We start from the raw sequence: 22,291 nt of genomic DNA on the forward strand, positions 1-22,291 counted from the left end.
AAAGGACCAAACGAGGTGACCCGTGCACAAGGCCCACTGCTGGGAGCATTAATGCGCTTCCTTCCTGCACCCGCTAAGAGCCTGCAGGGTTACTCTGACAGTTAAATAATCTTCAAGTGGCGATTATAATTTAACGGAAATTTCTGTGCCCAGCGGACACCTAGGTCACTCTACATCTCATGAGCACAAATGGCGCTACAGTGAACAGCTATGGGCACACAGCCTTCTCCAGGCTTATTTCCCAGAGTAAAATTGTTGGAATGATAAAAGAAAGAAAAGGGGTACAGTTATTTCCTGGCTCTTCATATTGTGTTAGCTTGCTTTTTAAAAAAGTCTGGCCTTCCGCAAATCTCGTCCTTGGAGGAAATCCAGCTGATGCGCTCCAGCTCCGCGCCCTCAAAGGTATGGAACACAGCCTCCTCCAGGCTTCTTTCCTTAATTTACAAAGTCCTTATCCTAAGTGCATCAGACTTATGTAAAATTTTTAAACACTCAGTGTTCTTGGTATTTCTTTTCACTATTTAATTCAATGCAATTTATTTAACTTTCAGGTTTTAGCTTCCTTTTCCAAACAGCGGCTCCTAAGAGACGGGGCAGTGGGTTCAGATGTCAGAGCAGCTTGAACCTCTCTTCTCCTGCGCCCTGCCAGGGCCCCCCCTCCCCGGTACCTCAGGGCAGATCCGAGGGCTACCCACCATGCAGGCAACCACCATCAGCACCAACCAATCGACTGACCTCAGAAAGATGCAAAACTCGATGAGGACGTTTCTGAAGCAAAAACCACCACCTGAAAGCCAGTCACGTCATTGTGGTTACTTTCCCATGTCAACATTAGAGAAGTGAACAAGGTGGACTGTTCAACCCCGTTCCTCAAGTCACATTTTAGAGAGCAGCTGGGCAGTTTTGCAAGGACCCTGGGAGTCTAAAACACCTGCTATTCAAAGGAGTCCTCTGTAAATACCAGGCTGTTTCTAGGACACCTCCACTACAAGCATTTGAAAGCAAGCACTCAGCCAGCTGCTCCTTGCATTCTGGTCTCTCCCAACACCATTCCCTTATCATAAAAACTAAGGGCCTGGATCCTGAATTTCAGAACATCCACTTCGGTGTCTTCCAACATCCTCTGTTAACTAGGGTCTAAGTAGAAGCCAGAGCCTCCTACAACAGGGAGCCTCTTTACTTCCCGGACCCCATAAGAGTTTCACGTCTCTGGGCAGAGATGTTCAAAAAGGCCTCCTGATCTTCATCACACATACACGGAGAGCAGGCCAGACGCCCTCAAAGCTGGCTAGCCCAGCTAAGGAGGCTGCCATCCTGCCACCAGCCCCCAAGCCGTCAGCAACCCCAGCTGAAGCTCGGTGCTCCCACAGCCTGAGCACCCTCTCCAGTGAAACACGGCCCAACTCTGCAAACTAGCTCACTTGGAAACAGTTTCCGAACATTATGATCTCTGTCTTCCAGGTCCGGCTCCCACCACCACCACTAACCCAGGTGCTGATGCCCACCTGAATAGAACTCTCTTACCAGTGAAAAATACCATCCTGTACAACTGGTTGACCTCTCAACTGCTTGCTTTTCTCTTCCGAGGGCCTACGATGTAAGGAAGACTGTATGTCCCTCTTCACGATGAGACAGTTCTGCTGTACCTCAGTCTCTAGCGGCACCAGAATAATCCAGGTCAAACAGAGAAGAGCATGGGGCCCAGTTACCATTCTCATCTGGTAGCTGTGGGACCTTAGGCAATTTTGTGGGCTTATCTGAGCCTTGGTTTCCCCATAACCTACCTCACCTTGTTCCCCTGGGAGTGAAAAAGCAGTAGGGTACATACAGTACCTCAGTACTGGGTCTGACACATAGAAGCCACTCAAGAAAAGTCCCTTTTCCTTTAGGTAAACTAACGACTACAGACATATTCAACCCTGTCGCAGGTGTCCAGTAAGCGATCGACGGTTAATAGAGAACAGCACAGCCCACGGCAGATTATAATGTTGCCATGAGAACGGGCTAGGCCACGTTGAAGGTGCAGAAGTAGAGGGCTGCAACTGAGAACTTGTTCAGCCTTGGAACGGAAGTGACTACTGCTTCAGCAGAGGGTCCAGCCCTGCCCACGGGGGCCCGTGGTCCACCTCCCTGTTCCTCTATTCAGACAAGAACACAAAGCGGGCTCTTCCGCATTCACAAGGGAACGCTACCTTTGTCAGCTTCACGCCCCATACTTTGCACGGGTAGCTCTGGGTCTTCTTCCAACTTAGAACAAAGGATCACCACCACTACCTGTGAGGTAGTGACTAGCATCTAATACTGGTGATTTTTCCTAGAGTTCCTTCAATTAAATGGAGAGCCTATGCGATAGGTTAACTGTGCATTTCTAAAGATTCTTCTAGCCACATCCTGGCATCATCAGATCAGACCCCTGGCAAAAGACCATTCTGCTGCAGCTCCCCGCCTCTCTGCAGATGTACCCTGAAGAGCCTCTCAACACCATACCTCGTGCGGGCTAATGGACAAAAGCTTGTGTCAAATTTTTTTTCTTCATAAAAACCTCAGCTTCCCTCTTATCTTTCTTTTTTTTCTTTTTTTTTTTTTTTAAAGATTTTATTTATTTATTCAACAGAGATAGAGACAGCCAGCGAGAGAGGGAACACAAGCAGGGGGAGTGGGAGAGGAAGAAGCAGGCTCATAGCGGAGGAGCCTGATGTGGGGCTCGATCCCAGAACGCCGGGATCACGCCCTGAGCCGAAGGCAGACGCTTAACCGCTGTGCCACCCAGGCGCCCCTCCCTCTTATCTTTCAACAGCCTTTTCTTAATGAGCTCATGTGAAAACTGCTTCGGGCTTAAAGAGAAAAACAATGTGTCTCCAAATTAAGCTATTTGTTTTTCATTAGAACAAAAGTGCTATAACCATCAAGTTTTGGTCTTTGTTGTGGAGGCCAAGCGACTTAACAACTTTGGGTTCACATGCGAATTCCTTCACGTGACCCCCACCCTCCCCTTTTCCCTGCCACCTGCTCCCACCTTGTGTTAGTTGTGATTCTCACTATCCAAAGTGCACCCACATGCACTCCTATGTCCTACTTTCAGCTCTACTCTGTGAGCTCATTATTACTCTTGGAGACATAACAAACACAATTTCTACAACAATGCTGGGATCCCTGAAGTTCCGCTAAAATGGACACCTGCCCCAAGTATCTAGTTCTTAGGAATAGGAACACCCCAAGTCTTTCATGTGAAATGTGATGGCTTCTTAGTGCAAGTATTTTGAAACTGAATCTTGGACAAAGGAAGAATGTAACATGGAAACACAAATTTTCCCAAGGGGGAAAGAGAAGGGCAGAGGGAATAAAGTATGATTTTCACAAAAACACGATTCTAATTAATCAACCTGCCATCTCCTACATTTTGTGCTTGAGAAGCTCATAAGTTTGGAGATTATACTAACTTTAACTGGATCTTACCCGTAACCGATAATCATCCACAGTCCAGATTCGACTTGCAAAATCATTCGAAGCTGCTAAGAGGTAAGATCCCTATGGAAATAGGAGGGGTGGGGGAGAGACAAATTTTAGACAAAATAGAGGATTTCGCCCACACAATACAAATTCCCCAAGAATTAAGTCCAGAAAAGGTTTACCAGATGCTCAAAAGTTACACGCCTGATGTGGATACCAACCATTACTTACCCCCGGTATTCTGTCAACCCACCAACCCGGTAAATCCACACTTTGCTCCTGAAGTTGCTAAATCCCGCTGTCCCGCTGGAATGCTGCAGACTCTCCAGCTCAAACTGGAACTTGCCCTAGAGTTCATTAGCCAACCCCTCCGCCCCCTTCGGTAACGGCAAATACCAATTCTCTACACACTGTCCAAGCTGCAGAGCCGAGGCACCGGCTCTCCCCTGCCGCACCCTGCCAATACTACTCTCCCCGAGACCTGCCCGTCTCTCATGCACCTAGCTAGAGCCCCTCCCCTGCCCCTGCGCCGCCCGAGCTTCAGGAGCTTCAGCAGGGGCACCACAGACCTTCCTCCCTCACCCAGACTTCAACACGGTCACACCCAGCACAGAATTTATAATCCACCTGCATCCTGATCCAACACTGATTGGACTTAAGAGAACAGCAGGGAATTGAGCGATTTTTAAATTTCAAGAACCGGATGTCTTAAATGGTTTCTCAGCACCTCTAAGTGCACTCATTTCCACAGACACGGTATACTCACAGCGCTGTCAAATTCGATGCTCGTAATCCCTGCATTACTGCCGGACAGAGAGCCCTTGAGCTCACATTTATCTGGATAAAAAGGAAGACAGAGGAGAGGAAGGAAAGTAAGGCTAACACCTACGTTACAACGGGGCACCTGAAACACAGCAGAAGCCAACTAAAGGCTGCAAAGAGCCGCTGTCCTGCACCGAGCCAGCACTTAAGAGCAGCGGGACAAACGTGGCAGTGAGACAAGCGGACGGCTGGTCCCCTGGAGGAGCCGCGAGCGTGTAAGCCAACGCAGGGCCAGCTCTTAGCAGGCACTATGCTGTTCTTTTCAAGAAAGTTAGAGTCATCAATTCCCTTTACAAAGAAATAAATACAGGAATTTTAAAGACATGTCAATTCGTCTAGAGACTGAGTTTTAGTTCTGCTATTTCTCAGTAAAAATTTCTAATTCAGATAAATATACCTTTGGGTTTGACCAATATTTGTATCGATTTAACGATCACTTCTGTAGAACCTGACCACTAAATTTTTTAGAATCTATGTGTTAATTCTCCTTAGGGTCTGAAATTTTTTTTTAGTTATGTGTAACTGGCTAAGTCCTTAGAATGCCAGTAAAACTAGTCTGGAGTTTCTGGAATTTGTCCGTACACCTCCTCTGTCTCCGGGAACCAGAGATTCTGGCAATCCAACTGGCTGCCGGCACTCCCCTAGCCCCAGCCTCCCTCACCAACAGACCCAGCCACAGGCTCCTGGGTCCTGCTCTCAGACAACTCTGGCCACCCACGCGGGAACTTTAATGATGTAGGCACAAACTGACAAGAGTCCAAGTCTCAAAATGATGTGATTAAGCCCCTTTTTAAAGGGTAGCTTAAGGATGACAAGCTCAGAAAACAATTAAGGAACCATTCAAATCAAATTCAAAAAAAGGGGGTGGGGCGCCTGAGAGTCTGCTGACTGAGCATCCGACTCCTGATTTCGCTCAGGTCATGATCTCAGGGTCTTGAGACCAAGCCCCGCGTCAGGAACCCGCACTCAGAGCGGAGTCTGCTGGGGTTCTCTCTCTCCCTCTCTAAATAAATCTTTTTTTTTTTTTTTTAAAGATTTTATTTATTTGACAGAGAGAGAAAGCAAAAGTAGGGGGAGCAGCAGGCAGAGGGAGGAGAGGCAGGCTTCCCGCTGAGCAGGGAGCCTGATGCACTGGGGCTCCATCCCAGGACCCCGGGATCATGACCTGAGCTGAAGGCAGACGCTTAACCGACTGAGCCACCCAGACGCCCCCTCCCCCTTTAAAATAAATAATCTTAAAAAAGAAGTTCACAAAAGGGGGAGCACAAAATAGGAAACATTTCAAAGAACAGCCTTTTCTCTTAGTACTTCTAACTGGTAATAATTATGATATGAATAGTGGTTTGGAGATATCAAATACATTTAGGGTCAGGATTATTAAACTGGTTGATGAAGCCCACCCTCTGAATTTATTTGCAAAATACCTGTACAGCACATTTAATGCCTTTTCTTGGATCCTAGCTTTCATTAGATTTTCAAAAGTCAGAAAAGGCCAGTATTCACTAATTAAAGTCTTTATTTAGATCTTTACAAAAATATTACTGTAAATTCTAAGAAATATCGCTTTGGCTTATGCCCAAGATAATGGTCTATTTCTCTGGCAGTTAACGCATTGCCAAAATGTAAGAAATGACCAATAAATACTATTCTACATAAGAGGTTGATCTCAAACATCAAAAAAAACCCTTTCCAAAGCTCTTTATCTACAGGGCACCAAGAGAAGGTATATCAACATCCCAATGGAGCTTCTGCAAAATTTTGATAGAGCAAGGACAGATGCTCCTACTGCCCTTCTTCTGACACTTTAAAAGGGTAAAAAAACTATTTCATAAAAGGCTTTCTGGACTTAGTACCTTCCAAGATTCAGTAAATATTAGCCAAGGAGGAAAAAACCTGCCGACTGAATAAGTAATTTGCAGAAGAAACGCCCTATAATTAGGCCATAACTGATATTTGTTCCCCAAAATAAAAAGTGCTGCCGAACATTCTGTTATTTCTGTAGACCCAGTAGAAACTTTTTATCTTATTGACACAAATTATGCCAATATTACTTTCTATTTACTTCCTTTTCAGCAGCAAAAAAGTAACACTGTTACTAAAGGTTAGTTCTAATTTTCTTACAACTGCTTTTACTACCAGGAAGTAAAAGTATTTCTAGAGTTATTTTTATTTAATCACAAGACATAATCAAAACAGTGATCTGCTTAGATTAAAAAAAAACCAAATCTCATAAAACTTCTATTATGATATGGCTTTATTACTGTATTATCGCAGTTTTCACAATTATTATTCATAAGGTGTTTCTGGGTAAAATGGCGCACATTTTCATGGGCTTCAACTAGCTGTATCTGCCAGCAATTTAACTATGGAGTCACTTTCCAGGGGGAAAAAAAAAAAATGGCGAGGGCAGACAACTTTGGTGCTTTATTGATAATCTATTATTACCAAAGGGATCAATAGATTGGTCTTGCTCTAAACACACCAAAAGTAGTCACCCAGATACTTCTGCAGCTGCTTTACAGCTCAGGGGAGGCCACAGCGGGAAGAGAGGGCTCTGCAGTCAGAAGACCCAGCTCAGGTCCTGGTTCCGCCACCTCCTTGCAACGCTAATCAGTTACCAGCCATGTAAATCAACTATGCAAATCAAGTATGTCTCTGAGTTTTCATGTTTTCATCTTGTCAAGTAGGGGCGATACCCACCTTTCAAACTGCACGGGGCTATGGCGAGGATCAGGGGACATAACATGGACAAAGGCCTACTGGATCTACTCCTTGTTGGACGTGGGCACGTAAGCGCTACAACTACGCAAAGTTGACAAAGTGGTTCTTATTAACATCTTCAACCTTATTCCTCGACCTTGCTTTATTAAAAAAACATGAGGTTTAACTAAATCTCAAAATGCTGAAATTGAGCCATACCCAGCTTCAGAATTCTAAGAGAGATGACTTCATTAAGTCCCATTTCCTGTTTTAATGCCATCCCATTTCTGAGTACTCTGAAGCCACTTCTGAAACAAGGTCTAATCAAAGAAACGAGGTTTTGGTCTTCCGGCCCTTGATCAGAAGCTGCTTGTTAAATACATTTTTCCTGGAAGATACACTTCTTTTTATTCTCATGCATAGATATGACCTCAATCTTTTTCCCTAGGCCAAAGTCACTGGTGTTATTAAATGTACACACCTCCGCTCAATGTATAGCTTAATTCTAAAGTTTATGACTTAAAGCCTTTTTATTTTGCTTCTAAAACATGTACTATCTTGGAAGATGTTCCAATTATATCTGAGAAAACATACACACTAACGAATCCATAACTTAACAGCATTTTCTAGTCACTACTTAAAAATTCTGAGCAAATATCCACTCAGCTATAGTGTCTGAGATGGTGATAATGCTTTGGACAGATAATTCCTTACACAAAATACTGGATATTTGGAGAAGGTGAACGATTTAAAGATTGCCTGAAAGCAAGGTCAACCAGATGTCACCAGTGCAGCTTCTTTCTTTGCACTCTGGGGTCTCACCTCCAAACACTTCCCAAAGCTTAACTCTCCGATCCATGCCTCCTGTGGCCAGCAGCCGGGAGCCCGGACTGAACTGCACAGCGTTGACTTCCCCGTCATGAGCATCCTGCAAGACAAGCACCCCGCTTCAACCCCAATCACGGCCATTCCCGAGAGGAAGGAGCCCAGTACAAATGAACACTCTGGACACCACCTAACCAAAGGCGCTAAGACACTCATCCAGAAATAAAGGGGGTCCGCTCATAAACTAACTTGGATTTCTAGCCCAAGGTCTCCTAAGATTATTACCATTTTATTCTTAAGTTTGTCTTTACATTAATTTTATTTCTTAAGAAAAATGAAATTTCAGTCTATATTTTACTATGACCTTAAAAGTAAACCTCTGATTAACTTCCTCTCTTTTGGTCCAGATTATATTAATGCTACACGCTAAACTATCTAGTGAAAGTACAGCATGGGTTCTCAAAATAGAGGAAGGCTTTATGGCTTTCCTAATGTGAATATATCCTCATATGGAGTCCTAATACGAGCAGATACCAGTCCTGCTGCTACACATCAGTGTTACAGTTCTGGAAACAACGCGGCACTAGTGTATAGTAGCAGGGTCACTTCTGCCAAGTTTCTTAACTTTCCGAGTCTCAGCTCACTTGCTCATCTACAGAAAAGGACTTCCACCAAGTTGTGTGACCTAGGACTGTGCCTGATGGTGAACAGGCCTTCAATAAAGTAGGTGTCACTTTGGGAGAATTTAAATTCTTCACAGGGAGGGACGCCTGGGCGGCTGTCGGTTAAGTGTCTGCCTTCGGCTCAGGTCATGATCCCGGGGTCCTGGGACTGAGCCCCGCATTGGGCTCCCTACTCAGCGGGGAACCTGCTCCTCCCTCTCTCTGCCACTCTTGTCTGCTTATGCTCATTCTCTGCCCAATAAATAAAAAATCTTTAAAAAAAGAATAAATTCTTAACAGGGAAACTTTTTTTCTCTAAAGGTTTAATTATTTTGGAGAGAGAGGGAGTGTGCACAGCAGGGACACAGGGACAGGGAGAGAATCCCAAGCAGACTCCCCACTGAGTTTGAAGCCAAAAGCAGAGCTTGAACTCATGACCCCAAGACGATGACCTGAGCTGAAATCAAGAGTCAGACTCTTAATCGACTGAGCCACCCAGGCACCCCTTCACAGGGAAATTTCTGAGACTGGCGTCCAAACTAGAACAAATAATCTGAAAAGATGGCATCTTTTCTTGTGTTCAGGATGCGAAGGGAAATGGAGTAAAAAGCATCCCCTCCTAGAATGAGAGAAAAGAATACCAGAAGATGTCACTAAAACGTCTCTTAAAAGACTATGGGAGGCATCTGGGTGGCTCAGCTGTTTGGGCGTCTGATTGAGCCCCGCATAGGGCTCTGTGTTCAAAAGGGAGCCTGCTTGGGACTGTCTCTCTCTCCCTCTGCCCCTCCCACCCTCTCTAAAATAAATAGATAGATACATAGATAGAAAAGGAAAGAAAGAAAAGGAAAAAAAGGAAAGGAAAGGAAAGGAAAGGAAGAAAGAAAAAGAAAAGAAAGAAAGAAAAGAAAAGAAAGGAAAGAGAGAAAGGAAAGTAAGGAAAGAAAGAGAAAGAGAGGAAGGAAGGAAGGAAGGAAGGAAGGAAGGAAGGAAGAAAGAAAGAAAGAAAGAAAGAAAGAAAGAAAGAAAGAAAGGCAAAAAGACTATGGATGCTGACATCTTTATGGATGAACTACAATGTCTGGGATTCACTTTAAATTGCTCTGGCAAAAGTGTGTGGGGCAAAGAGAACAGACTGGCAGATGTAGCTAACTGGGGCTGCATGACAGGATGATGGATGATGGGACCCAGAGTTCTTTTACTCTTTACTCACACCAATGTTTGAAAATTTCCATAACAAAAAGGAAAAAAAAGACTGTGGAAAATGTGCATTACAAATATTAGATCATTAAACAGGTCATCTATCACTTGCCTAAAACATCATTTTGGGAAGATAAAATCTTATTGTCACATTTGCTTGGGATGGAAAAAGATGCTTGAAATATTATCAAAAGCATGATTACTAACCGACTGGGATATAAACATCACTTTATTTTGCTTGGTGATCTGATCCTGCCCCAGCCCTCGTGTCCCACTGCTGAAAAGCTATCAGAGAGGTGACCAACCTTTTTGCCTCCATGTGATTCCCTACCTTTCCTTTTTTTTATGGTATCTTTCTACTTCGGAGGTCTCAGATTGAAAACTTGAGATCATGCACCATCACACCCATGGCTGCCGCTCTTCGATCTCCTGCACAGCTGGTTCTGTTGGATATTTGTCAGCTGTGAACTGTATACTCTCAGAAACACACGCTGACAGAATCATCCCAAACTGTCAGCTGCTCCATTATCCCATACACATGACTTAAATGTGACGGGAGAAAACAATGGGCTGCTGGGAGCTGAGGGCAAGGAAGGGGCTGTGACATTAAGTGCAATCAGACCTTTTACCAATCATCACTGACCTCCATAAGGTGCACAGGCCCGTCAGGAACTCGCAGGAGTGGAATGGGAAGGGGACTAAATGGTCCCCAGTCCAACTCCTCATCCAGAGGGAGACTCTCTTTATGACATACAAGGCAATTAAATCACTCAGCCAGTTCACTGTGTGGAAATCTCTATTGAATTCCTCCTTACGCCTGGAAATGAAAGCCTCCTCCATATAAATCCCCTCCCATTTTTACGGTGAGTCTCTCTCCCCTGAAAGCTGGCTCCTCTAACTCACCCCACGTAATCCACGAGTCAGCCCAGTTATCTGGGCTCTGCTCTGCCTCTCCATCCCCCCGGACCCCCACCTGCCAGCCCTGAGTCACGTACCCAGCATTTCCCCAGGCTGGTTCCATTTCTGCCCGGTCACCTCAGCTGGGACCTGCTTATTCTTTTCTACTAGCACCCAGCTCTGAACTCCAGCTGACAGCCCAACATCACAGTGGACTCTGCCCAGGACTGTCTCCTGCTTCTGATCTTGTGCTCCTAACGATCGGAAGTCACACAGATATGGGTGTAATTCACAGAGCAAACAGATGCCCCTGCACACCTTCCAAAACAGACTATTGACTAGAATCTCACTGTAGATTGGAGCCAACCGGTGACAACAGTGACACGAATTACTGTAACTTCTCACCAACCCTAGTTCCTTCTCCCTTGTCCCATCTCTCATGCTAGCAATTCTCTCTCAGCTAGTCCTGTATTACAGAAAACGGTTATAATAAATTGTCTCCTGAAGCTAAGCAAAATGTATCAATCCCTTCCATCAGACACAGCCAACAGGTGTAAAAGCGTGCTATTGCTCTAAATAAAATAGAAAGCTAGCTGCTGTAGAGAACGGATCCTTTAACTGTCGGGCTCGGTTACCATACAAAGCTTGGTGGGATGTTGGGTTCAACCGTACTTACGAAGATACACATCGCTGTTGTTGGCACTCTCACTTCTTTACTAGAACCAGGATGAGGATCCACATTATCCTGGGGAACTGGAAAGGAAGAGACAGAGCGCCTCCTAAGAAGTAACATAAAGGAAAATATTAGGATTGCACAAGGCCTCCTGTCCACCAAACGCCCAGGAGGGATTCAAAGACGACTTTTGACAGTAGCTTTTTCTCCCTCCTAGACTCTTTGAACCACAGAACAATTCACCCGACAAAAGAGAGGCATCCTCACTCAAACGACACCTGGAGATATCCAGCACATACCTGTACTCTCTTGCTCGCTAATTCACGGACTCCAAAACCCAACACTGAAAAGCAATCCCGCAAAACTGCTTCCCAGCCAATAAACTGCTGCAAAAACATTCTCAACGTAATGTAAGTCCCTAATCCAAGGGAGCTCATTTATATTTTGGTAAGACCACTCAAGGTGACCTCTTTGCCTCGTTATGATCATCCTTAGCGTACAGTGTGGCCAAGGCGGAGTCGAACGCATGCCAGAGAGAGGGAGGACAGCGTGCCTGCTGTGCAGAGCTCAACCCAACCGTCTGCCCAAGAGGCTGACAGCACTCCTAGGAACATGCACAGTGGCCCGGGAGGCACATGCACATCCGACGAGGGGCGGGGGTGAAGCGACGACCAGCACAATTATCAAGGAGCCACGCTCACATGCCGGGCCGAGAGAAGGGAATATTTTCACCTGGCAGCGTCAGAAGAGTGATGTCCCAAGAGGGGAGACTCGGACAGACTAAAGGTAAGGCCAGATCAGCGCACAGCGAGATTAAGAGAAAGAAAATGGAGAAAAAAAGAAAGAAGCTAAGTGAACAGCTGAAGTCAAAGCATCTGTATACTCAGCGCCACAGAAATTTTGGGGTAGGTTTAAAAAATGGTGATAAATCATATACAATACTTATGAATATTCACACACATATTAACAAGGAAAGGTGAAGATTTTCTAACCTACCCAAAGATATTAGTGATAGAATCCAGAAGGCCTCCAGCAGGCTGCGAGAGTCGCTTACTAAAGAGGAGGGGAGGATAGGTTTAAACCTTAGAAACATTTTGCCCATAATTCATCAATAAAAACAGTCCACAAAAATAGGTACCTGGGATTATGTTTCCCAACCAGTTCCCAAACCCCAGCCAAGAAACCCCTCAGAGGAGCAAACCACCAGAAAACAGGGGGAAGGCAGGAGGGAGGACCCAGCTTCGAAATTTAGAAGACACAAGGTTCCCTCACATTAAATTAACCGTCCTAGAAACTGCACTTTAGACAATGACTCAGTCACAGACTGACCTAACAGTGTCTGGCTCTTAATAACCAATCCCCATCCTTTCAGTCCTGCTTTATTTAGCAAAGAGAAAAAGTCCTGGAACCCAAGTACGAAGTAAACAGTAGAATCTAAATAATCATCCCAACAAGGCGTAACCGTCCACCTTGTGGGAAGCCACACTTTCTCCCACTTCCCCTCACAGGGTGGTGGCAGCACTAGGGGACAGCTTGCTTCCAATAAGGAGGTGACCAGAGGAAGATGTGGACACTCAGGAGCCCACGATCTCCATGGCTGTGCAAGAAGGGCTGGGCGCTGCAGCGAGGGGCTTGGGTACATCGGGCTGCTCTTGCCGCGACCACACATGTGCTGTCAGACTGTAGCTTGAGCTCCCCTTTCCTGGCCCGCCCCGGCTACTTACGTGGCTGCTCTGCCGATGGCTCGCACGGGAGATGTCTCCTCAGTGTGATCAGAGGTTTCGTCCACAATGACTTCAATGTCATCGTCCCTGGAAAGAAGGGCAAGAGCCCAAGTCTTTGATCCTGCTTGGCAGGAGCTTTGTGGCGAGTGTGTCCCACAAACGCCAGCACCATCTCCTAGTCACACGCAGCCTACGCGACTGGGCTGTGACAGAGATGGCCGAGGGTACTCTGGAGAAACAGGAACGCTGCGCTCTGAACAGTACTACAAGAAACGTTTAAAGTGTTGACATCAAATCCAGAATTTCAACTGAAAATAACTTTAAAAAATAAAAATAACTTTTGATCCTCTGAGGTGTAAACACAGCTTCCACTTTGGAAAGCAAGGAAATGATGATCTATTAAATCTAGAACCACATACCCATTGCCAAGGCAGAGTCTTTCCTTCAGGCCGGGTTCGCAGCTAGGGGCATGAACGACCGGACTATAGTGCTCACCAAGAAATGGTTCCCTTCGATGGGCTGAGCACAGCACAGAGGACAGCTGGGGCAGCTCTGGGGTACCAGAAAATCAAAGGGCAAGGAGGAGATCCAGGGGAGTAAGAAAAGGGTTTGCTGCAAGGGCTATGGAGTCAATGGTTGCATTAACATCGGCTTTAAATACTGCCTTAGTAATAGAAACAAGAAAGCAAATCTCAAACGCAATTCATTTTTAACTCTGGGTATTTTTTGCTTAGGTTTCAGCCCTTGGTGCTTCTGACACTTGGGGAGTCCATCATGCTTCACGTGAAATAAGCCACAGAAATGCCCTGTTGTTTACCTGCCTTATCCCGCCCCCACCAGATACAAAGCGCCTCTGGAATTCACCCTCCCCTTTTCCTGGTTGGGGGGGAAGGCAAGTAATTATTTTGGTCTTAATGACCTCCTACCGAGTTGCAATCAGAAGTAAAATAATAAAACGTTAACAACCCAAGCCTTTATCACCTAATGCTCAGACTCCTTAGAACTTGAGAGCAAGATTTTTCCATGATTAATTATCCGGATTATGTAAATATATACTTAACTTGTTACCAGGCAAGTTAAACCAAGTCAAAGTAAATTTGTTTTCCTTGGCTATTGATCTTAGGATTCCACGCAACTGACCCCAGTCTAGGCCAGGATATAGGGAAGAACAAAGGCAAGCCTGAAGAAAGAGAACAAGGCTGGCCTTTCTTTTCTTCATGCTTGTGGTTTGGGGGAGTCACTTGTGTCCACGCAAGGGCGACAGCAGAGCAGCAGAGACAGCAAGAGTAGCGATCATGAACCGTGCCTACGTAAATGCTTTCAGAACTCGACAGACACGAAGACACAGAACCGTGCACAGGCCCAGGGCCACAAGAAAATACCAGGATGTGGCAACTGGTTATCACAACTCTTCAAAGACAGAAATGTCCTTTGCCCCAGAAACTCTGCTCTTCGGGAAGCACAGAGATTAAGAACAGGCCTTTACAGTCAGGCACACCTAGGTTAGGTTCACTCGGCCCCTTTCTATGAGCTCTTGGGCAGCATGCTTGACCTAAGTCATGTCACACCCAGTTTATGCTGCCGTTGGGAGGCAGACAAATGATGCTTTTGTAAGCTGTCATTTCTAGGTCATTTATTTACTTCGCAGTGTCAGGAAAATACATCTGAGATTTGTTTTCCACAACTGAGAGTATATAAGAAATGTATATATTCTGAACCTAAAGCACGGCCTTGGTATGAAAACCTTTTTTTTCTTATAAATTAACACCTGGTCTGGCGGATGACTCCTGTATGTAAATTCAAACCAGTCCCCTCCATTTATAAGGAAACAAACAATGTTTTAAAAACCCAGTACATCAGGGGCGACTGGGTGGCTCAGTCATTAAGCGTCTGCCTTTGGCTCAGGGCGTGATCCCAGGGTCCTGGGATTGAGCCCCTCATCGGGCTCCTCCACTGGGAGCCTGCTTCTTCCTCTCCCACTCCCCCTGCTTGTGTTCCCTCTCTCACTGGCTGTCTCTCTGTCAAATGAATAAACAAATAAAATCTTTAAAAAAAATAAAAATAAAACCCAGTACATCACAATTCTAATACTATACTCCGGAATATTTTCCAGTAGAAAAGGAACACATCATGAACTAGAAGCAAAGGGAATTCAGTCATTAAAATATCCACCACTCTTAACACAAAACTTCAGATCTTGGGGAAGACCCTCCACCCCAATCCAGATCAGGGAAAGTTCCAAACGGATTCAATCCTTCTTGCTCCAAGAGACTGTCGTTTTCACTTAGGCTTCAAAGGTTTGCCCACACCTCCATTCAAAGTCACACGCCAAGAACGGAGAGCAAGAGAAAGAACCCTAGCCCAGTGATACACTCCAAAAGGCCCAACGAGGGGCAGAAAACGGATCAAAGTGTCAAGAGGGAGGCAGCAAGGTGGTCACTCATTCCGGGCTCCCCAGCTGATGAGGAACATAAACTTGAGCAACCTTCGGGGACGTAACCAGTGTGCTTAGTGGCTCCCTTAAATCTTTTAGTTTCCTTTCCACAATCTGTAAAATGGTTTTACAGAAATAAGAACATGATAAAACCATTTTAAAAGCACTAATCAAATGACTAAGGGCAGTTCTGGCTGGAATAGCTCTACTTACTGTTCAACGGGTAGAGGTTCCTTCGCTGCTTCTGCAAGCTCTTTCTGCAGCCGGGCCTGCCGCCTCCTATTGAAAAAAGCCCACTAGTTATGTCTGCTTAAAGAAAGCACAGTGTTTCAGGCCTCAGTAAACTACCAGCTCTCACGACACATTTTATTGTTCAGTGCATCTAAAATAACTGCCCCGGGCAAAGATACCAAAGTCCCAAACCCGCACCAGTGACATCAGTAATGAACCCTGTTACAAAGGATTTCAGAGCAAAGCCCAGAAGAGGAATTCTATCATTAGAGAAAGCAGCGAACTAGCAAGGGAGAGGCCTGCCCGTCGTGACCCGGGGCCTCTCAGGACAGAAAGGCGCATCAGGTTTATCCAGGGTCCGTCACGGTCAAGAGTTGGCTTTCTGCAGCAAAGGCTGACACCAACGTATCAAGAGCATGAATAGTTAACAGTCAAGATTTACTCAGAATTTACTTGTCCCTGATTTGGTATTGTTATTTCCAGGTTTTAAAATTCATTTAATCCTTGTAACAATGCTTTGAGATTTAGCACGACTTTACAGATAAGGAAACTGAGGTATGAGCTTCTTGAACTGTCAAAATGCACATGCTTCACCTACCAGGGCTGGACGCAGACGTCTCAGCTGTGGACGATTTTTTTTTTTTTTTTAAGACATACGTATTTATTTTAGAGAGAGAGGGTGGGGGAAGGGGTGGAGGGAGAGGGAGTGAGAGAACCCTCAAGCAGACTCCCCACTGACCGTGCAACCCCACCGGGGCTCTATCCCAGGACCCTGAGACCATGACCTGAGCTGAAAATCAAGAGTTGGTGGATGATTAACTGACTGAGCCACCTAGGCGCCCTTCGGCTGTGGACAAATTTTAAAGTGGCCAAACAGTCAAGTCCACTATTAGCCCTTCTCAGAACAGTTTCTGTCTCTCCCCAAGTCCTAAATTCAGGATCTTCCCCGTTTTTAATCTTGGCCTCGTTTTCTCTTCCAAGGCAATTTTGTCTCTAACTGTGGTTTCACCCTGTATGTGGAGAACACCTAACCCGGAATTCTAGCACTGCTATTAAGCCCCCGTCAAGTATTCTAATGGAATTTTTTTGTAAAGCTCCTACCAGTGTCAATTCTCAAAACAGGAAGAAGTCCTCTAGATGGCATATCTGAATCATGGGAAGGATGAGGTTGCAACTTATACTCTTATTATTTTTTAATTTTACTTTTAAGAAATATCGTATTTATTTATTTGACAAAGAGAAAGAGAGCACAAGCAGAGAGAGCGGGAGAGGGAAAAGCAGGCTTCCCGCTGAGCAGGGAGCCCGATGTGGGGCTCGATCCCAGGACCCTGGGATCATGACCCAAGCTGAAGGCAGACGCTTAACTGACTGAGCCACCTAGGCACCCCCATTTTTAATTTTTTAAAAAAATACTTTTTGAGAGAGAGAACGTGCGCGTGCACACACACACAAGTGGGAGGAGGGGCAGAGGGGGAGAGGGATAAGCAGACTCCCTACTGGGCATGAAGCCCGATGCAGGGCCCAATCTCACAACCCTGATATCAGGACCTGAGCCGAAATCAAGAGTCGGACGCTAAACCGTCTCAGCCATCTATGGGCCCCTATACTCAATTTTATATCTGGAAGATGAAAACTAAGTTTTACAGAATAACAAAGTTTAGTAATTTTTTCTTAGCTGAAATAGATGACCAATGAACTACCTTTGAGGGAAAACCAGAATCTTGGTGTGGGGCATGGAACAACTCATGTACTAGAAAGGCACCTGCTGTAAAGGAGGGCTAAAGGGTAGACCTAAGGTCACAGGGAGGACAAAGCACCAGCAGCACCTCCTTCATTAGAACGGAGGAAAGAAACCGCCTTAATAGTTCAAACATTCCCGGAGTGCATCCGACACAGCAGCCACTGTGCCCGTGAAGACCCACCTCAGCCTAGTGAGGGAGACAGAACACGAAGAGCTACTTCAAAACGTGAAACGTGCCATGCTGTCGCTCAGGTAAACAAAGGCTGCGAGAAGCAGAACGTCTAACCCGGTGGTTGGCAGGAAGGAGGGAAAGCTTCTAAGGAGTAAGTCTGAGCAAAGTGAAGAAACCCCAGGCTCCGCCTATGCAATCAGATGAGCATACAGCCAGGGGCGAATCCCGAGGAAAACATTCCAAAGGAAAGAACAAGGGCAGACACGTAATATGCCTAGCACCCCATGTTCAATAGGAAGTATTATTCTCCTGTCCACTGTGATGACCTAGGATCCTTCCTTAACCACACGCCTGCCTGCTGCACCCCCGGCAGGCATTCAACATGCTGCACTGACTTCCGGGTGACCCTGGTGAGTTCACTGCCTTTAAGCTGCCTAAGGAGTCCACAGCATAGGCCAAGCTATTTAACTTAAACACGAGGGGCGCCTGGCTGGCTCGGTCAGTAAAACATGTGACTCTTGTTCTTGGGGTTGTGAGTTTGAGCCCCATGTTGGGTATAGAGACTGCTTAAAAATAAAATCTTAAAAAAATGTAAACATGAGACCGAATTAAAAAGGACAGCTCATTTTTTTAATATGATAGAAACTTAAAGTTAGAAAATACAGAGAAGTATAAAATGAGAAAATAAAAGCCACAGTCTTACCACACAGAAATAAACACCATTAGCAATAGAATTCCCTTTTAATCTTTCGAATTCATTCAAATTTTGGATTATGTCCTATGAAAAGATTTCCTATCTTATTTTGTTACATTAATTATATGCATCTTCTCAGGTCACTAAGTATTCCTAAGACGTGCATTTTTAGATGACTTTGTAAAAGTAAACTGTATGAAAACATCACAATTTACTTCTGAAGCAGGAGATACTGCTTCTTATTTTTCACTACTACGAGTAATGTGCCATCACAAAGTAATACCCATGACCAAGTCTCAGGACTTGCTGAATGAAGTCCAACAAGTGGGAACACTCTCAGGTCATGCCCAGTTGCCCTTCAGGGGGTGGTGGAATGGGCTTTCGAGGGACAACGTGAAGGTGCCTCCCCCCTTCCTCCCAACAGCCCTCTGGGCCAGCTTTCCTGACTGTGCGCACGCCTGCTTTCATCAACTCCCCGTGCCTCACACCTGTCAGTCTGAGGGCTCGCCCTGTTCTATCGGCTCCCCTTTAGGATATTTACGTGACAAGCACATGTCTTCCCTGATTGTTTTTGTGTTTTAAGAAATCTGAGAATTTTATACAGTCCACTTTTTATTTCTAACACTTTTAATGTTTAGAAAGTCCTCATAATATTTAGAAATTTTTCATAAAAAGAAGATAATCACATTTTTTACTTCTACCTTATGTTTTCAGTTTTTCTACTGATTCTGAAATCTACTTAAATATATTATTTGGTAGGATTAGTAATCATTATTACTTACGACTCTTTCCTATTCTCATTCTTTTAGATTAACTGCAATAATCTTTTCGAATTCCAAACTACAAACATAGGGCTTTAAAATCCTATGTTCTGATCTGTTGACCACTTACTGTTAGTTTTCTCATTGGATTTTCTTAGGCTTTCTAGGTGGATGAGCACGAGCCCCTGCCCCGTCTAGTGGCCTTGCATTCTGTGTCCTATCTGGTCAGAGAGCCAAAATATCGGTCAGAGTTGGAGACAGTGAGCCTTTCCTTCTACTGTTCCTGGTTTTAATGCATGTGTTAGACTCTGTGGGAATTTTCAACACACACGTTTCCCTCCACCAAGACCAACTCCTGGTGGAAGGGCTCCCTGTTAAGAACACTATCGGTTGTTGGTTGCAGATAGGTGTTTTTATTAAAAGCTTTTGTTCCAAGTTTAAGGATTTTTATCAGGACTGGGAACTGAGTCTGAGCAAATGGCATTTTTAGGGTCTACTAAAGCGGTCCTATAGTTTATCATCCAAAGTGATAGATTTAATTGCAGATACACCATCTTTTAATTCCTGGGATAAATCCTAGGATTGCAGTGAATTAAAAAAAAAAAAAGTACTGGGGCGCCTGGGTGGTTCAATCAGTTAAGCATCTGACTCTTGATTTGGCTCAGGTCATGATCTCAGGGTTGTGGGATGGAGCCCTGTATCAGTCTCTGCACTGAGTGTGGAGCCTAAGATTCTCTCTCTCCCTCTGCTCCCCTATCCCCATCCCTTGTGCACACCCAAGTGCTCTTAAAAAAAAAAAAAGGTACCAGTCAATCTGACTTAGGAATTTCACATCTATATTCACGTGAGATTAGACTGTAGTCTTCTTCCATACCAGCAAGAGCCTTGGTATGGGTCCAAATGGTTTTATAAATTAGGAATGGGGAAATTTTGGGGCACCTGGGTGGCTCAGTCGTTAAGTGTCTGCCTTTGGCTCAGGGTGTGATCCCAGAGTCCTGCGATCGAGCCCCGCACTGGGCTCCCTGCTCTACTGGGAGCCTGCTTCTTCCTCTCCCACTCCCCATGCTTGTGTTCCCTCTCTCGCTGGCTGTCTCTCTCTGCCAAATAAATAAATAAAATCTAAAAAAAAAAAAAAAAAAGGAATGGGGAAATTCCAATCTTCTAATTCCGGTTTACCTTCTATTGTTCAAGAATTAGCTTTTCTCCTTGAAACACTGAAAGAATTCACTGGCGAAAACTGTATGGGCCAAAACCCTTATGGAAGGTAATCCTCCACTCAGCCGTAAAAGTGTTCTTACAAACTCCAATCTCTTTTACATGCACCACTACGACTTCGGATTTTCCGAGTGTTTTCCGGCCGGCTCATCCCATCCCCCGTCATCAGAGCTGCCAGGTTTGTTTTGTCTTTTCAGAGAACCAGGCTCTACTTTACTAAAAATGGAAAGCAGTACCTGTGGGCTAATGTCTCACCTTGAATCTTTTTCATTCTCTGCATTTAGGCGATTGGCTTCCTGGGCTTTCTCGGCCATCCACCTGGTGACCAACTCCTGGTTCTCTTCAGTAGTTTTCCTCAGCTTCTCCTCCAAGGCAGTAAACGTGATCTGCAGGGCATCATACTCGTCCTTCAGGGTCTGGTTGGCTCTTTCGAGGTCCTGCAGCTTACTGCGTAGTTCTTGGCACTCCGTCTCCAGGTCAGAGATAGTCTGCAAGCATTCTGCAATTCTGAAAGCAGGATGTGGAGAAAAGGAATGGGGCCACTCCGGAGCCCCGTGAGGAGCCAGGACACCTGGCCGAATGCTAGAGCTCTATGAGTGTGGGCCCCCTACAATAACTTCTGCCATCACACCAGGTGCCATGGAGGACTCTTCACGTTTACAAACATCTCATTTACCCAAGCCCAGCCCCAGTGGTTTATAGGACAAGTCCATCAGGAGGGGAAATACCTAGGGTAAAATTCATCCAGGCGATGAATGACCGGAAAAGCAGGATTTGAAGAAGGAACTTTTGATGCCTAAATAGAGAACCAACAGGGCTTAAAAGGAGACTAGAAATTCTGCACATTCCGTTGGTTCTATCACTCAATGAGCAAAGATACCTTTCTAGGCCTTTAGAGACCCCTGTCTACAAAGCAAGGAAAAAAGGCATAGATAAAACCCAGGCTCCCCTCCAGCTCAAAGGTCCTAGGATTTGGAATCCCAGGCTTCTCCCTGATCAAGAATTATCCTGCCGACAAACTCATCCCTGTTCCCAAGGCCCACACGCTCATATACCCTGACCCTATCTCCACAACAGGAGACGCCAGCTCTCCTATGCAGTGGTCACAGGGAGAGCCATGAATGCTTCGGGGACACTCACAAGGGCCAAGGGTACTTCCCAGGGGCTTGCTGGGAACCTGGAAGACTGAGGGCACTGTCCTTGCCTTTGCTATCCTTACAGCAGATAGAAAAATATCCTAGGCTGCGCAGGCACAGAAATGACACTCTTGCTGAGTCCCGTGTGGCGACCATTTACCAGCGATCACCACTGGCCCCGCCCATGAGAGAACAGCAATCAGAAAGTGCAACCCCATGACCAGCCCTGGAGGAGGTGTCGTCTCTACTCACTTTGCTTCATTCATCTGCATCTCCCTGTCCTTCTGCTGCATTTGGTTTTTCAGCTCAATCACCCAGTGAGCTAACTGGGGGGGGGGGAGGGGGGGAGAAGAACACCTGCATCAGTGAGAGATTTCAGGACCTCAGCAGGAAACTAAACAACAGTGGGCTCTTTTATCATGAAGAAAGAAAAGGTTCCCTGTAGGGTTGGACCAAGACACGGGGAAGAAACAAGCTGGGTGGCAGCAAGGCGCAGGAGGGCTGATGCGGATGCTCATGGGAATGACGGGTAATGCTACAGGTCACTGCTAGGTTCCCGCCGAGGAGCCGTCTGTCCCCTGACCCCAGCCACTTTTCACACTCTTCGGCTGATTAAATGATCAGTTCAGCTGTATTGATGAGAAACTGCATCTTCTCAAAATTTGCCATCAAACCACCACCCAGGATTAACACAGCCCAGGATTTTTTTTCATTCTTTCTAATGAATTTTTCAGAAAATTGTAGGGTTCTCAAACACTCTAGGAAGGTACTAGTGAGACCTTCTCTGGAACAGGCAGCAGGCTTCTTTCCTTTGAAGTTTCTCCATTTGTACCTTTCATGCCACCTGGGAGTGTGGTGACCAGCAGTAACCTCAGTGGATTGCCCTCTTGCTGATGGAGGGAAAGCCCTCAAGCTTTCCCAATGCTGCATTCCCAGAGAGAGGGCAACGCCGCATGT

The 22,291-nt window shown here is 45.5% G+C and overlaps 1 protein-coding gene and 1 non-coding gene across 4 annotated transcripts in view; both read right to left on the bottom strand.

Annotated features, from left to right (window-relative positions):
* ATG16L1 (autophagy related 16 like 1) overlaps positions 1-22,291 on the bottom strand; it is a 37,686-nt gene that overhangs the window by 7,348 nt on the left and 8,047 nt on the right. For 2 of the 3 annotated variants that reach the window (XM_040638907.1, XM_040638902.1), the window contains exons 4-12: positions 21,587-21,660; positions 20,454-20,705; positions 15,598-15,663; positions 12,951-13,037; positions 12,223-12,279; positions 11,230-11,332; positions 7,795-7,900; positions 4,217-4,287; positions 3,457-3,528 (exon numbers count right to left, since the gene is read on the bottom strand). In XM_040638907.1, coding sequence (XP_040494841.1) covers positions 3,457-3,528; positions 4,217-4,287; positions 7,795-7,900; positions 11,230-11,332; positions 12,223-12,279; positions 12,951-13,037; positions 15,598-15,663; positions 20,454-20,705; positions 21,587-21,660 — 888 coding nt within the window. The remainder of the gene's footprint in view (positions 1-3,456; positions 3,529-4,216; positions 4,288-7,794; positions 7,901-11,229; positions 11,333-12,222; positions 12,280-12,950; positions 13,038-15,597; positions 15,664-20,453; positions 20,706-21,586; positions 21,661-22,291) is intronic. The other variant, XM_040638906.1, reaches the window with a different exon arrangement.
* LOC121099946 lies at positions 10,023-10,300 on the bottom strand. Its single transcript, XR_005831673.1, has one exon.

This window comes from Ursus maritimus, unplaced genomic scaffold (genome assembly GCF_017311325.1).
Source record: "Ursus maritimus isolate PB19 unplaced genomic scaffold, ASM1731132v1 scaffold_1, whole genome shotgun sequence".
NCBI classification, from domain to species: Eukaryota; Metazoa; Chordata; class Mammalia; order Carnivora; family Ursidae; genus Ursus; species Ursus maritimus.